The sequence below is a fragment of the Thrips palmi genome, unplaced genomic scaffold (assembly GCF_012932325.1).
Source record: "Thrips palmi isolate BJ-2018 unplaced genomic scaffold, TpBJ-2018v1 HiC_scaffold_18, whole genome shotgun sequence".
NCBI lineage: Eukaryota > Metazoa > Arthropoda > Insecta > Thysanoptera > Thripidae > Thrips > Thrips palmi.
This window is the reverse complement of record NW_023144627.1, coordinates 5,238,718-5,250,981: the sequence shown is the minus strand read 5'-3', so window position 1 is coordinate 5,250,981 and position 12,264 is coordinate 5,238,718. Positions and strand designations below refer to the sequence as shown.

The 12,264-nt window shown below is 42.6% G+C and overlaps 1 protein-coding gene across 6 annotated transcripts in view; it reads left to right on the top strand.

Moving 5' to 3' along the window:
- The window catches only part of LOC117645360 (neuronal acetylcholine receptor subunit alpha-7-like), an 83,324-nt gene that overhangs the window by 62,778 nt on the left and 8,282 nt on the right, over window positions 1-12,264 (top strand). Inside the window, exons 7-11 of one of the 6 annotated variants that reach the window (XM_034385503.1) lie at window positions 16-210; window positions 2,642-2,728; window positions 7,841-7,927; window positions 11,313-11,422; window positions 11,821-12,027. In XM_034385503.1, the coding sequence (XP_034241394.1) occupies window positions 16-210; window positions 2,642-2,728; window positions 7,841-7,927; window positions 11,313-11,422; window positions 11,821-12,027 (686 nt within the window). Of the gene's footprint in view, window positions 1-15; window positions 211-1,219; window positions 1,418-2,641; window positions 2,729-4,235; window positions 4,320-7,840; window positions 7,928-8,657; window positions 8,745-11,312; window positions 11,423-11,820; window positions 12,028-12,264 lie in introns of all 6 variants that reach the window. The other 5 variants (XM_034385498.1, XM_034385500.1, XM_034385501.1 and 2 more) reach the window with 5 other exon arrangements.

Here is a 12,264-nt window from a genome sequence, read left to right as displayed (position 1 = left end):
ATATGCTCGTTCCAGGTGTGCCGGGCAAGAGGAATGAGATATACTACAATTGCTGTCCGGAACCGTACATAGATATAACATTTATCATAATTATCCGAAGGCGTACACTCTACTACTTTTTCAACCTGATCGTGCCGTGCGTGCTTATTGCGAGTATGGCCGTGTTAGGTTTTACGCTCCCGCCGGACTCGGGCGAGAAGCTCTCACTAGGTAAACCAGCTATGCCTGTTTCAATTTCTCTATACATTCCGTTTAGAACACTTCCGCTGCTCAGATCGGTGTGATGCACTGGGGTTGCCTCGATTATTACCTTACCAGAATGTGGACTGAGATTGTTGGCATTTCCAAGGCTGAAAGGTATCAGTCGCGATGCGGTGAAAAAAAAGCCCACTTGACTCTGTGTGTTTTTATGGAGCGTTGGGATTTCACATGCACAGTAATTCATTCGCTGAAAAACCCTTGGTGAAGCCGCACTGCGTCCAAACCGAGCCTTGGTCTCACTGACGGTCCATGAGTCTCTGCGGCAAACCCTAGCTGCGCCCACAGACACGGCAGCGCCCTCTGAGCTGTCGGAAGTGCACGTTTTTGTACCTCTCTTTGTGTTCAGTTTGCGCTGCCCCGTAGCCGCCCACAGTAGCATGGCTGAGCGTGACCAGGATCGCTTTCTTACCGCGTGCTCCGTCTGACTCGTTGCCCCTCTGAACCGGACCGCTGCATCGCGCTGCCACGTCTGGCACTAGTAGGGCTCCTAGTAGGGCTCCTAGTCGGCTAACGGCAGCGGTGGTCCCGCTTATACCTTTCCGTCAAACCTGAATCAAGCGTTAACAATTCAGTTTCCTAATGGACATTTTTTTATTCGTAAGCTATCATTTCTACCGCTTTTTTTTTCAAATTCTTCCGCTGTTTGTGAGAGCACAATCTCGCAGCATTTGCCCTGATTCAGGTCAAGATGGACGTCCAGAATGCTCAGACGTATTCACCCGCCGAGCGTCCGCCCACTGTTACTTTTGACTGCACTGCCGGAAGTCTGCCAGGAATGGTTGATGATGTTTCTTTTGTCGTTTGAGTGACCCAGGCAGTGCGGCTCAGGTAGTCAGTGGCGAGGCTCTCCCCTCCCCCATGCGCATCTACACTTTTCATAGCAGTTTGACGGCCGTTAGTGCTGTGTTTTTTAATCACTCTTTGGTTTGTTTGTTGTGTGTGTTGCGGTGTCCTGCAGGCATGCCCGCGTTTCGCCATCTAGTGAACTATACTTGCTGCCCAGACGACTTCTACGTTGACATTACTTTCGTCCTCCACATTCGGCGTCGGACGCTGTTTTACACGATCAACTTGATCGTTCCTTGTGTAATCATCTCTTCCATGACCCTGCTCGGTTTCACATTGCCTCATGAGTGTGGAGAGAAGCTCACTCTAGGTTTGTAACGGCTGGCCTCGGCTGAAACCAAACTAAAAGCAGTTAAATAAATAAGAAGGCAGAAGACAGTTATACGACTTAACCTCTCTAAACCAGCTAGATGCCTTTATTTGGCCTTTGTCTTTTGTTTGGCTGAGGAAGAGCAGCGGAAAACCGAGCGTTCCACGCCACTAAATTAGCTTCAAATGTATCCCCGTTTTCAAAGGAGGTTGAGTTTATGTTTTCTTGCCAACCACGGATCACTCGCAAAAATAATAAATCCTTTTCCTTAAAGTCCTCGGGACAACCTGTAGCTAATTTTGAAAATAAACCTGCGAGTGATGCCACTAAAATCATTGTTTAAAAACTTTTAAGTGTACTACTGTATGTGACTTATTAATTCTGTCGATTCAGATCAAAGTGAAAGAAGTGACTCAGCGTTTTAGTCCCCTCCCCCCTCTCCGCTTTAGTCGTTCGTGTTCGATGTTGTAGCCCTGTCATGGCAGACTGTTTGTAGCCGTAGCAGTTTCGTTTTTCCTTTCCCTTTGCTTATTTTTACGTCCTTTTTTCTGTGCTTATTTGCTTGGCATGCTCTGTGGGTGTTTATGTGTGTTCATTCTTGTGTGTTTGCGCGTGTCGTAGACTTGTTAATGTGTTTCTGTCATAATAAAGCATGAAAATATTGGAATCTTCTCCGTGTTTGGTGAGCCTAATTTATTAGTCATTGCGCTCTTTCCTCAAGGGCCTTAGTTTCGTGAAATCAAAATTTTTTTTATCAATGAGTATTGATGGAACGGATTCCTTATTTACTTGCTTTTATGTATACAGTGTGATAAATTTCCTTTCATTCCTTGGCTTCCATAGAGTCGCCATGCCAAATAGCAGGTTCCGTGGTCTTCTGGAAGATCCCCTTAACTTAACTGCGACAAGCTATTATTTTATGACATTCCACAAACCCTTACATTAGAGTCCCAATAGATAACAAAGGCATTCTTTCAATTATTGGTCACCATCTTCTTCATTGTGTGTCGTTACTGTTCTACAAAATCTATTCGTTTTTGTGGGTTTGTGAGAAGTTTTCACTTCATAGCTTCTGAAGTAGATCCCCGCCTCTCTTAACACGGCAATTCAGAGTGCATAAAGTCGCAAAAACAAATTGGACGTCAAAGCATGGTCCAGGGAAAAAAGACCTCCGCACATTGGTGAGACCTCGGCTTAAACTATGTTCTTGCTTTGTTTTTCTAGGCGTTACAATCCTTCTATCACTGACTGTTTTCCTAAACATGGTAGCCGAGACGATGCCAGCAACTTCGGACGCAGTTCCATTATTAGGTAAACTCTATCTGATGGTGCCGTGTCCACTTGCGACTTGTGAGAAGGAGGGGCTACATTCTGACGACTGACTGACGGACCTCCAAATCATCCCCCTTGCCATACACCCCCACCACAGCCTGGTGCACAGGGCGGGCGGGGACGTGGGGCTTTCGGGACGGCCCCCGGCAGTGCGGTAAGTCTGGGAGTGCCGAGGGACTGTCTGTAAACGAAGTGCTTCCCACGTCCCCGCCGAACAAGAGCTTGGAGACATCTGCATCACCCACAGGTTATCGTCGGCGGCAAGGTCATCTCTCATCATTTGGTGCTCATGTTGTTGTCTCGCTTCTGCCCCAGGCTCCCTTTGATTTTAGATTGCAAACTATGTTTTTCATTGTTTTTTTGTGCTCTCGCCTCGCAACCTCCCCATCCCTCAACAACCCTCTCATTTAAACCTCCCCCTTTCCGCGCAAAGCCGAGGTGACCCTTTAAAAAACATGCCTTCTGTTTCAATCTTTGTCTAACAGTCTGCTCAACTGCTTTTCATTCCCTGGGATTGAGTTAAATTAAAGGTCAGCATGACCATAAACATCTGTCGTAAAATGACCAGATCTAAATAAACCTCAAGTGCAATGCAAACTAAACTGCTCGTCTATAATCTAAACTAAAATAATATAACTTAATAGTCCAGTGTTAATCTATGCTGTGAAATCGACGTTAAGGTATTCTGCTTCAAAACCATACACCAACATAATTTATATAATTCTAGTTTCTAGTCTAACATAGAACGGCACGCCCGTGCACGCATGTACCTTCGTGACGCTATCACACAATAACCAGCGCTACTCTCGATATATATCTATGGTCACATTTACGCCCAGGTAACATAACGCAAAACTTCTCAGGCATCAGTACATTCACTGCCCTTTCCCTAAAAGCAGCAGATATCCCTCCATAAAACCGGTTAAAAATACAAAAGGAAAACATTCAAATAATTCCTGTCCCAATTTTGCTTTTACTTGCAATTTTAATTTTATTGGCAGTAGTTTTATGAAATGAATCACGTAACATATACTATGGTTTCAGCAGTTCTACTCACTTGTTGTTTTGTTTGTTTAGTTTCCTTAGAGACTCCATGTGAATTAAGTGCTGACTAATGCACTGTACTTTTCATTTTCAAATATGTGTGAAAATCACGTCGTTTTCCTCGTATTTAACCGTCCCTCCGAGCACTCATGACCATTACCCAATGATTTCATTTGCAGCAATATATGCTCAAAGGTCATAAACAAACGGACAGTTTCGTTTTCAAAAAATACGATGGAAAGGATTGGCAGGACGTGGTCCTATCAGACACATATGTTACCATATCGCTATCACACATGTGGATAAGGTTCTTCCCATGGTGCATGATAGTTCACATGCTCTAAGTGGGTGGAACGCTGCCCCTGGGAAAGTACACCCAGAGGCTAGTATGGTAGGCACACATTGTAGGCTTACGGGTTCTTTTCTGTCTTCTTTTCTACAGATGTGACTGTCCTTCTTTCGTTAACCTTTTTCCTAAATATGGTATCCGAGACAATGCCTCCAACCTCTGAAAGGCCGCTCATAGGTAACACAACAGGAGAGCCTGTCGATATACTTACACCTCCTGTAGACAACGAGAGCTTCTCATTGGACCGCTGTAGCTCATAGAACACCGGCCAGCAGGACGGCTGTTGACTGGAGTCCATCACGTATTTTCCATGAGCTCTCTTGCCTATTACTCCTTAGGTTGAGGTAGAAAGCATCCAGAAATAACACTCCGACAGTTGCCTGTGTGTCCGCTGAAGTCACCCCTTGTGTCTTAAGCTAAGAGGGTTAAACCAGTAAATACAGTTAATTCAAGTGCGTTACTCCGAGCTTTGTTTTTAATGAAAAACAATTACATCTCGGTCATTTTTTTTTTGTCAACGAGCTACTTAACGTTATCAACGGAAACGTAAAACTTTTTTTACTACACCTTAAAAACACTCTTGTTTGAGTGCATTTATTTTGGCTTGCGGAAGACGGGTACTGATTATTAACGTATTCGAAAATAGAAGGCTGGGACACAGTGCGAAATCACACAGGCAAACGGACAGTTTTACACTGGAGTTGACATCATGTTGCAAAATGATAACACTTGCTTTCCTTGATTTTTGATTTGTATTAAGCAGGCGGTATCGCTCACGATTGCCTTACGTATGTAAAGCGAACCTTCCATTCGCTCTCTTGAATTTGGTTTGCTTGTTGATCGTACAGCAAATTTGAATGCTAGAGTAGTGGATGCTTTCCAGTAATGGTATTGAAGCCAGCAAAACCTTATTGACTTGCAGATTCATAAGGCAACTAGGCAACTTTCTCGCGTGATTTCGCCGTAACAAATTCAAAATAAAATGACCGTATGATTTGAGATTGTTTTAAGTTTCATTGAACAACATGTGTGCAGGTTACTTAAGTCAAACTAATGGGTGGGTCACTTACTAATTACATTCAGTCTGCAAATGGCATTATTGTTGCGCGTGGTCTTAAGTTTCTCTCAGACACAAAAATATTTTTTGAGTTAACATACTTCATAACATTCGTCGTATAGTGAGATAATAGATAGGGAACACAAAAACAAAAACGCTAGCTTCTTCAGACAACACTACAAGCAATCGGTCTGTTGAAACGTTTCTGAAAAGATTCAATCATACAGACCAAAAATTTAAATGGTCGGAATAAATAAAAAAGCACCTAAAATTGAACTAAATACATACTTGTTGCCATCGTAGGTTGCATGCTTTGTTTCTTCACGCCTCCCATTGTAGTTCAAAATTCTGCCATAAAACACAAGGAAGCATCCCCTGTGTATGACCGGTAGAAGGATCGAATACAATCGCGAGGACACTGTACCTTCTCGTCGATTACTATCTTCTTTGTTTTAACACCCTCCGGCAACAATTAAACATAACCATTGATCTAAATTTATCCTGGTTTATTCAAAATTTAAATAGCACGTCCGTCGGTTCAAATTTTTTTGCCCATGTCCTGACGCCCGGTCAAAATAAAAGCAAATCCGGTGAGAGGACAGTCGCGGGCATCGCGTTAAAAACCCTATTTTGGCGACTCACTCCATTTTTTTAAAACTTGTAATGCAATAAACGCTATCTGGCGAAATTGCCTTTATTCCCTAGAATAACAAACTATTCGTCTGCTGCTTTATTGCGGTGCACTGTCCTCGCGTTTCTCAGATGTATCCTTGTGCTTGCTGAGAACGTGTTTGCTACTTGGATCGCAGAGGGATCAGAACTGAATCGTTCAACGCAATATCATCTAACACCCCAAATCTACATCCCAAACCTTTCTTAGGTGATGAGCTGACAATGTGCCGTTTCACAAAAATATTCCTTATGAAGTGAAGACTAAATTCGAACATGCTCAAAATTTTCATCATACTTGTAATATCTTGCTGTGTAAATTTCCAAAATTTGTTTTTCTTTATTTTGTGTACTTTCACAATGCCATTACCCGGCGTCGGGCCAGTGGGATTAACTTTTCACCTGTCTCACATTTTTGTGTGACGTTATTGTGATGATTCTGGTTCATTTTGCTCAATTCAGTACGAACTGCTTCAGATTCATTTAAACTCTTTTCACTTAAGTTGTAACAAGACATCGTTTTATTGCGCATTAAATATTTTTGGCTGCATACAAGTAGCTTCAGTTGTGTAGCGTTAAATTTTGCGTGCGGTTCAGAACATCACGGCAGAAACCTAGATACTCTGAGCAGTATTGAATATATTCTTGCATAGCCTTCATCATATTTCAGGCGTGATGCCATCCAGCAAATGCCTGCCTGATCGTAAGCGACCAAGCTAATACCAGAAATATGCGTGTTCCGTAAACGCCCAATTTAAACAGGATGTAAGAATGCAAGGCTCTTTCGCGTTTCTTGCAAGCGTGCTAGGCTTTATATTCCAAAATTATAAATCCAATATCTTAAACTGACCTTTATAAAACATATTTTAACTAATTATTTTTTTCTTTTGAACGAAAAGCAGTTAAACCGTGGTTCTCTATGAATTAGGCAGACATTTGTTAAACTTGGTCAACCGAGTTCTCTCGCGAGCAGAGTTCTCTCTGAAGCATTATAGTATGACGGCTTTCCGACGTTCTGGCTGAAATTATTTCACTGAAAAGTAACACATTACAAAGAGGCCATCGGTGATGTATCTCTCATTCTCAAACTCATCTATAATTTACTTCCCATCTTGTAACCAGAGGCTTGACGCCAACATTCGCCGGGAAACTGTCGTACTAGTTCAGTAAGCACTAACTCCCCATATTACGACCTTTCTAACCGTCCTCCCTGGCATAAGGTGTCCCATGTCTTAGAGCTGAGTGACTTCGAAAGTTTCTTTTGACAGCCAGTGTGAAGGGAGAGTTCCATCATAAAAGATTTTCCGCTTCTTAATAATTTATCAAAAATATTCTTGCACAGTCATAATCACTGTGTGCTTACAATCTGTTTACAAAATGGTTTGGGTTAATTTGCCAACCCAGAGATCCTTTTTCTGTATTTTTTCTAAAGTGATTTGGTTTACCGTGTTGGTGATGAACGCTCCGGATCACCCTGGCCTGTAATTTATGTAGTCTAATACTGTTTTATTTTACAGATTATAATCTACTCTCATTCCCTGCATCCTTTTCATCCATCTCATCAGGGCCGGAGTCTGGAAACCAGAATACCCGTGTATTAAAGATGGCATTTATCTTCCTTACAGATTTCTTCCAGAGGGATCACATTGTTTAATTTAGTTCAGTGCTTACACATGTTTTATTTTAAAGCTTAGCTCATATTAGATTACAACATCAAGTAAATTCAAACTGATTTTTTCTTAAAAGTACATTTATTAAGTTAGGCCTTAAAAATCACCTACGCAGTAGCTTACACAAGACTCCTTACTTGATAAACCATAACATATTGGGTTACTTCACAGAGTCATTTGACCGTAAGTATTGGGTCACGCAAACTCTCGCGCCTAATTTAAAGAAAATATGGCTTTTGCTAGTCGGCGTCTGTCTTGACCAACACAAACAACGGTCCTAATATTGAATCTGACTGTTTCAGGAGTCACCATTCTGCTCTCACTTACGGTGTTTCATAACCTTGTCGCCGACGCTCTGCCCCAAGTGTCCGATGCTATGCCTGTGCTAGGTAGCACAAGTCCACTGAAATAGCTCTAGCTTGCTACCCACACAGGTCCATCCTCACCAACACGCAGCACACGCCGTGCACATTAGACAAATCACAAAACGTAAATTGTCACGAATGCAAGCAAGGTTGCACATGCCTAGCGACACACAGGGAAGCAACCCATTTCAACGCATTGTGAGAGTTATGTTTAAAAAGTGGCATGCCCTTTTCCATCACACCGTTTGTTGTGTTTCCAATGATTCCCCTAAAACTTCATTAAGTCGCCCTATAACATTTTCAGTGTCATTTTCCTCCGTATACGGAAAACAGCAGCTAACACAGTCTCAGCGTGTGGATGGGCTTGTGTGGCTCTCTGCGGCGTCCTTCTCTCTGGCCGCTTGTAGGATTGCAATCGCTGCGGTAGCAACGCGGTAGCGTGCATGAGTTGGAGAAACCTCGTGTAGCTCATTCAGATTCTCCTTCCGATTGATCGCGCTGTGTAGACTTCGGGCAAGACTTTTGTCCAATAAATGCCCCTTCATTAGATAGCCTTGGTGCGAGCGTCGTGTCTAAGATGAAGCTTCTTTTCAGACCCTTCATTTCGGACCAAACCAAGTAATGGTTTTTAGTTAGGCTTGCAGTGATGCGCGAAGAAGCTTTCGGCCAAGGGACCTTATTCAGGAATGGTCAGACATGTTTGATGCCTTATGTCTTTGACTCCGGTGACTCGGGTGGATGCTTTTTGTTCCAGGCGTCACTATTCTGCTGTCTCTGTCAGTATTTTCCCTCATGATTGCTGAGTGCCTGCCGCAGACGTCTGAGGCTATACCTCTCCTAGGTCAGGTGGCTTGGTCAGGCGTTTAGTATCGGTTCTAGATTCGTGAATTGAATAAAGTTATTTAACGTTACACTCGTTTCAAAGCCTTGATATCCAATGTTTCCAGTTAAAGCTCATGTCACCACAATGCTCCTCAAAAAGAGCTTAATGGCGCTTTAGGAGACTTCTATATTAATATGCCAAGGGTGAACTTGTTTTTAAATGGCATGTGGCGGTGTGCTTTTTCTGGTAAAACATATCAACTGGTTCGTGTCGCAGTTATTCAAAAATAAGCTAATTAAATTTCTATCTTGTGAATGAACACAAAGTTTTCCTATTTTAAAAAGTCACAGGCGATATCTTTGCCATTAAAAATACAAATTTTCGTGCCTATAGTACTCAATTGAACCACGTTTGGCCCTTGGCCTCAAACCACTGGCAGTTTAAAAAGCTGTTTTTCCGGAGAGGCCTGCGACTAGAACAAAGTCTCAGGCTCCGTTTTCCAATCTGCATCTGTCTATGTCTTCTTTGTCTGTCTGTACCTTTATCCACGGCCTTTTATATTCACGTGTTTGGTCCATTTCTGATCAACCGTTCCTCGTCCTTGACCTGCTATGCTTTCCTAAAAGTATCTCTCTTTTTGCCTTCTGAAAATGTGTGTTTGTGACTTCAGTCGCAGGAGCCTCTAAAGTTCGACTGTTTTTTTGGTAAACGGCAACAACATAAATCCTTTTAGAAAAGCTATCTTGGTATTTTTGTAATGGACTCATTTTGAATAGAAGCTTAAAATTGTAGCCAGAGTTTTCCAATTTAGAGGTTCTTCGACTACCTTCTTTTATAGTCGGTAACTAACAATGCGAGTGAGTGTGAATGCACATTGCTCAGGCATGTGTGATGTAGCTCTCCTAACCAACGATGTTTTGCTCGGTGCCTAAATGCCAAACCATCTGAATAATTATCTTTTGCCTATGCTGTTAACTATGAATTTGTCCTAACTATTTCTGTGCTGAATATGTGTTAATTCTGTTGCAGAATGACGTGGATGGATTCTATTTGTCATTTTCGCAAAACTAATTAATGCGTTCCTTGCAGCTGAATTGATTCTGAAACAAGTGTTGGTACCCTTCTTGCACCCTGTTCCCAATACCTGTCTCCACTTCCTTTCCATACACCAGCTATGCACCACCACAACAAAACATTACTAAACCGACCTGTCTAACATGGCACCGTATCTTAACAAACGATTGAAAAGGCCTGCGTTGAACGCGCCGTTGAATTCGGTGCCCGAAGTGCCTGCCGTGACGTCACTGCGGGCATGCGGCTTGAATTCACAGGCGAGTGTTCGCGTTGCCGTGGTTACTCCACTGCAATGCGACCCACGTGTTCTCAGGCGACCTGGTTTTGGGATGAAGCCCCTCTGCCTCCAAGTAACAAATGGATACGCTTAAGATAAACTACGTTTTTCTAATTAGATACTTAAGCTAAACGTAAGCTAAAGTTTGAGCAATGGTGTGAATGCGGCGTTTACTCGGCCTCTTTCGGATAGATTTTTTTGTCACTCGTTAAGTTGCTTTCTTTTCCAACTTCCCGTTTGTTTACAAAAGTGTTTGTAATATTTTATTCGTGATTTTCACCGTGAGCATTTCACTCATTCGGTGCGATACGCGCGTCTCAAAGAAATCTATCTGAAACATATCACATCTGTACACTCATTTCGTATTTATCGCGAAAGAAATTGCTTTTAGTGTAATATGTAATGACATCACTACGAGAAGTCAATAGCGTTGATCTTCGACCTCCTACTGGTTTACAATTTAGTTCTACAAATAGTTAAGTGCATTAACGTAACAAGGTATCAACCATGATACGTCGCACCGTGTGGTTCTCCTAGATGTGTTTGACTACAGCTATAGAACATTTGCCGAAATATTCATTCACTTTCTGACTGTACACAAGCATTTCGTGCACCTAAGCACTCACATAAATGGAAAATGTTTTTAAGTTCTAGCAACAGCTAGGAGACCACTCACACTGCATGCAAAACATTATCACTTTTACATTGTAGTTTGGTTATACCGCTTTGGTGAGTTTTTGTGTCAAATGCACTATATCTCGTGATTTTTCTTTGGAAAAAGAGCAGAGATGTGCTGCGTCACAGATTCGCTATCACCACATTTAAGTGTTTAGAATTTAAATTTATATTTGACTGATTAAATAATAAGACATACTTTTAACTAAAAAGCAGTCCCAGGGATTTTATTTATTTTTAACCTGTTTCTTCCCTTTTATTTCTCTATTCTCCCTCGTTTTTCGTGCTTTTATTTTGTTACAGTGAAGTCTTCCAAGTCCAGTTTCTCCCTCCCTGGGCTTTAAGATAACTTCTTAAGATTTTTAAGAATTCCTGTGCTAGCGCAGGCTATTTACCCGAGAGCTAAATATATTTTATTGACTAACTCCAGACACTCAGTTTTGTTTGAATATTTTGTCGTTTGTGAGTGCAAAACCGGGATTTAAAAGAGATAATTTGTGCCCCTTCCTTTGTGACACACTCCTTTGCGTTTGTACTAATAATGTTAAATGTGATGACAGGTACTTACTTCAACTGCATCATGTTCATGGTGGCATCGTCAGTAGTCTCAACAATCCTTATTCTTAACTACCACCATCGCAGTGCGGATACACACGAAATGTCTCCCTGGGTAAGACCTATTTGTTTTAATCGAAAATTGGCTTAACATTTTTGTGCGGTACCACACTGCAAATCCGATGGTAAGTTTGCTTGCCACAAAAGTGGCAAGCCGTTTTGAATGCCAAAATTTGGCAAGCTTTGGTCGGAAATCTTCATAAAGCTTGCCAAATTTTGGCGAGCTGGGGGCAATCAAAACGGCTTGCCACTTTTGTGGCAAGCAAACTTTACCACTGGCTTTGCAGTGCAAACTTTTGTCAAAACGACTTTTGGTTACAGTTGAGAGGTTAAGGCGGGTCCTTAGTTTGACTTGTTTTAATGATTCTCTGCATCGTCTAAATGCTTTACGAATAGAGCTATGTTTTTTTGTTGTTTTTTTTCAATTTACTAATGTTCCGTTGCTCCTTGCAGGTGCGATGCCTGTTCCTCCAGTGGCTGCCCTGCATTCTTAGAATGTCCAGACCGGTGCCCGAGAACGAGGCCGGTGGTTCCCCCGGCTCGAGGAAGTCACCGCAGAGCCTGGAGCTCAAGGAGCGCTCGTCGAAGAGCTTGCTGGCCAACGTGCTGGACATCGACGACGACTTCCGGCATCACGGCACACTGCAAGGCCACCCTATGGTGAGTGTGGAAGCTCTGCGCTTGCAGACTGAGTCGCGCTGTCTCTCTCGCACTTACACCGGAGGCTCCATGGCTGCGAGAGAGACAGTGACGAAACGATCATTCGGAATCAGGTGGCTGACTGGACGGTCCGCGTTCACTGCACAGTGGGTCGGAAGACCGGGGGAGGTGGTCAAAATTCTAGACGCGTTTTGAGCTCCAGAGTCGCTACTTGAGACTCGAACCGAACGTGTGACC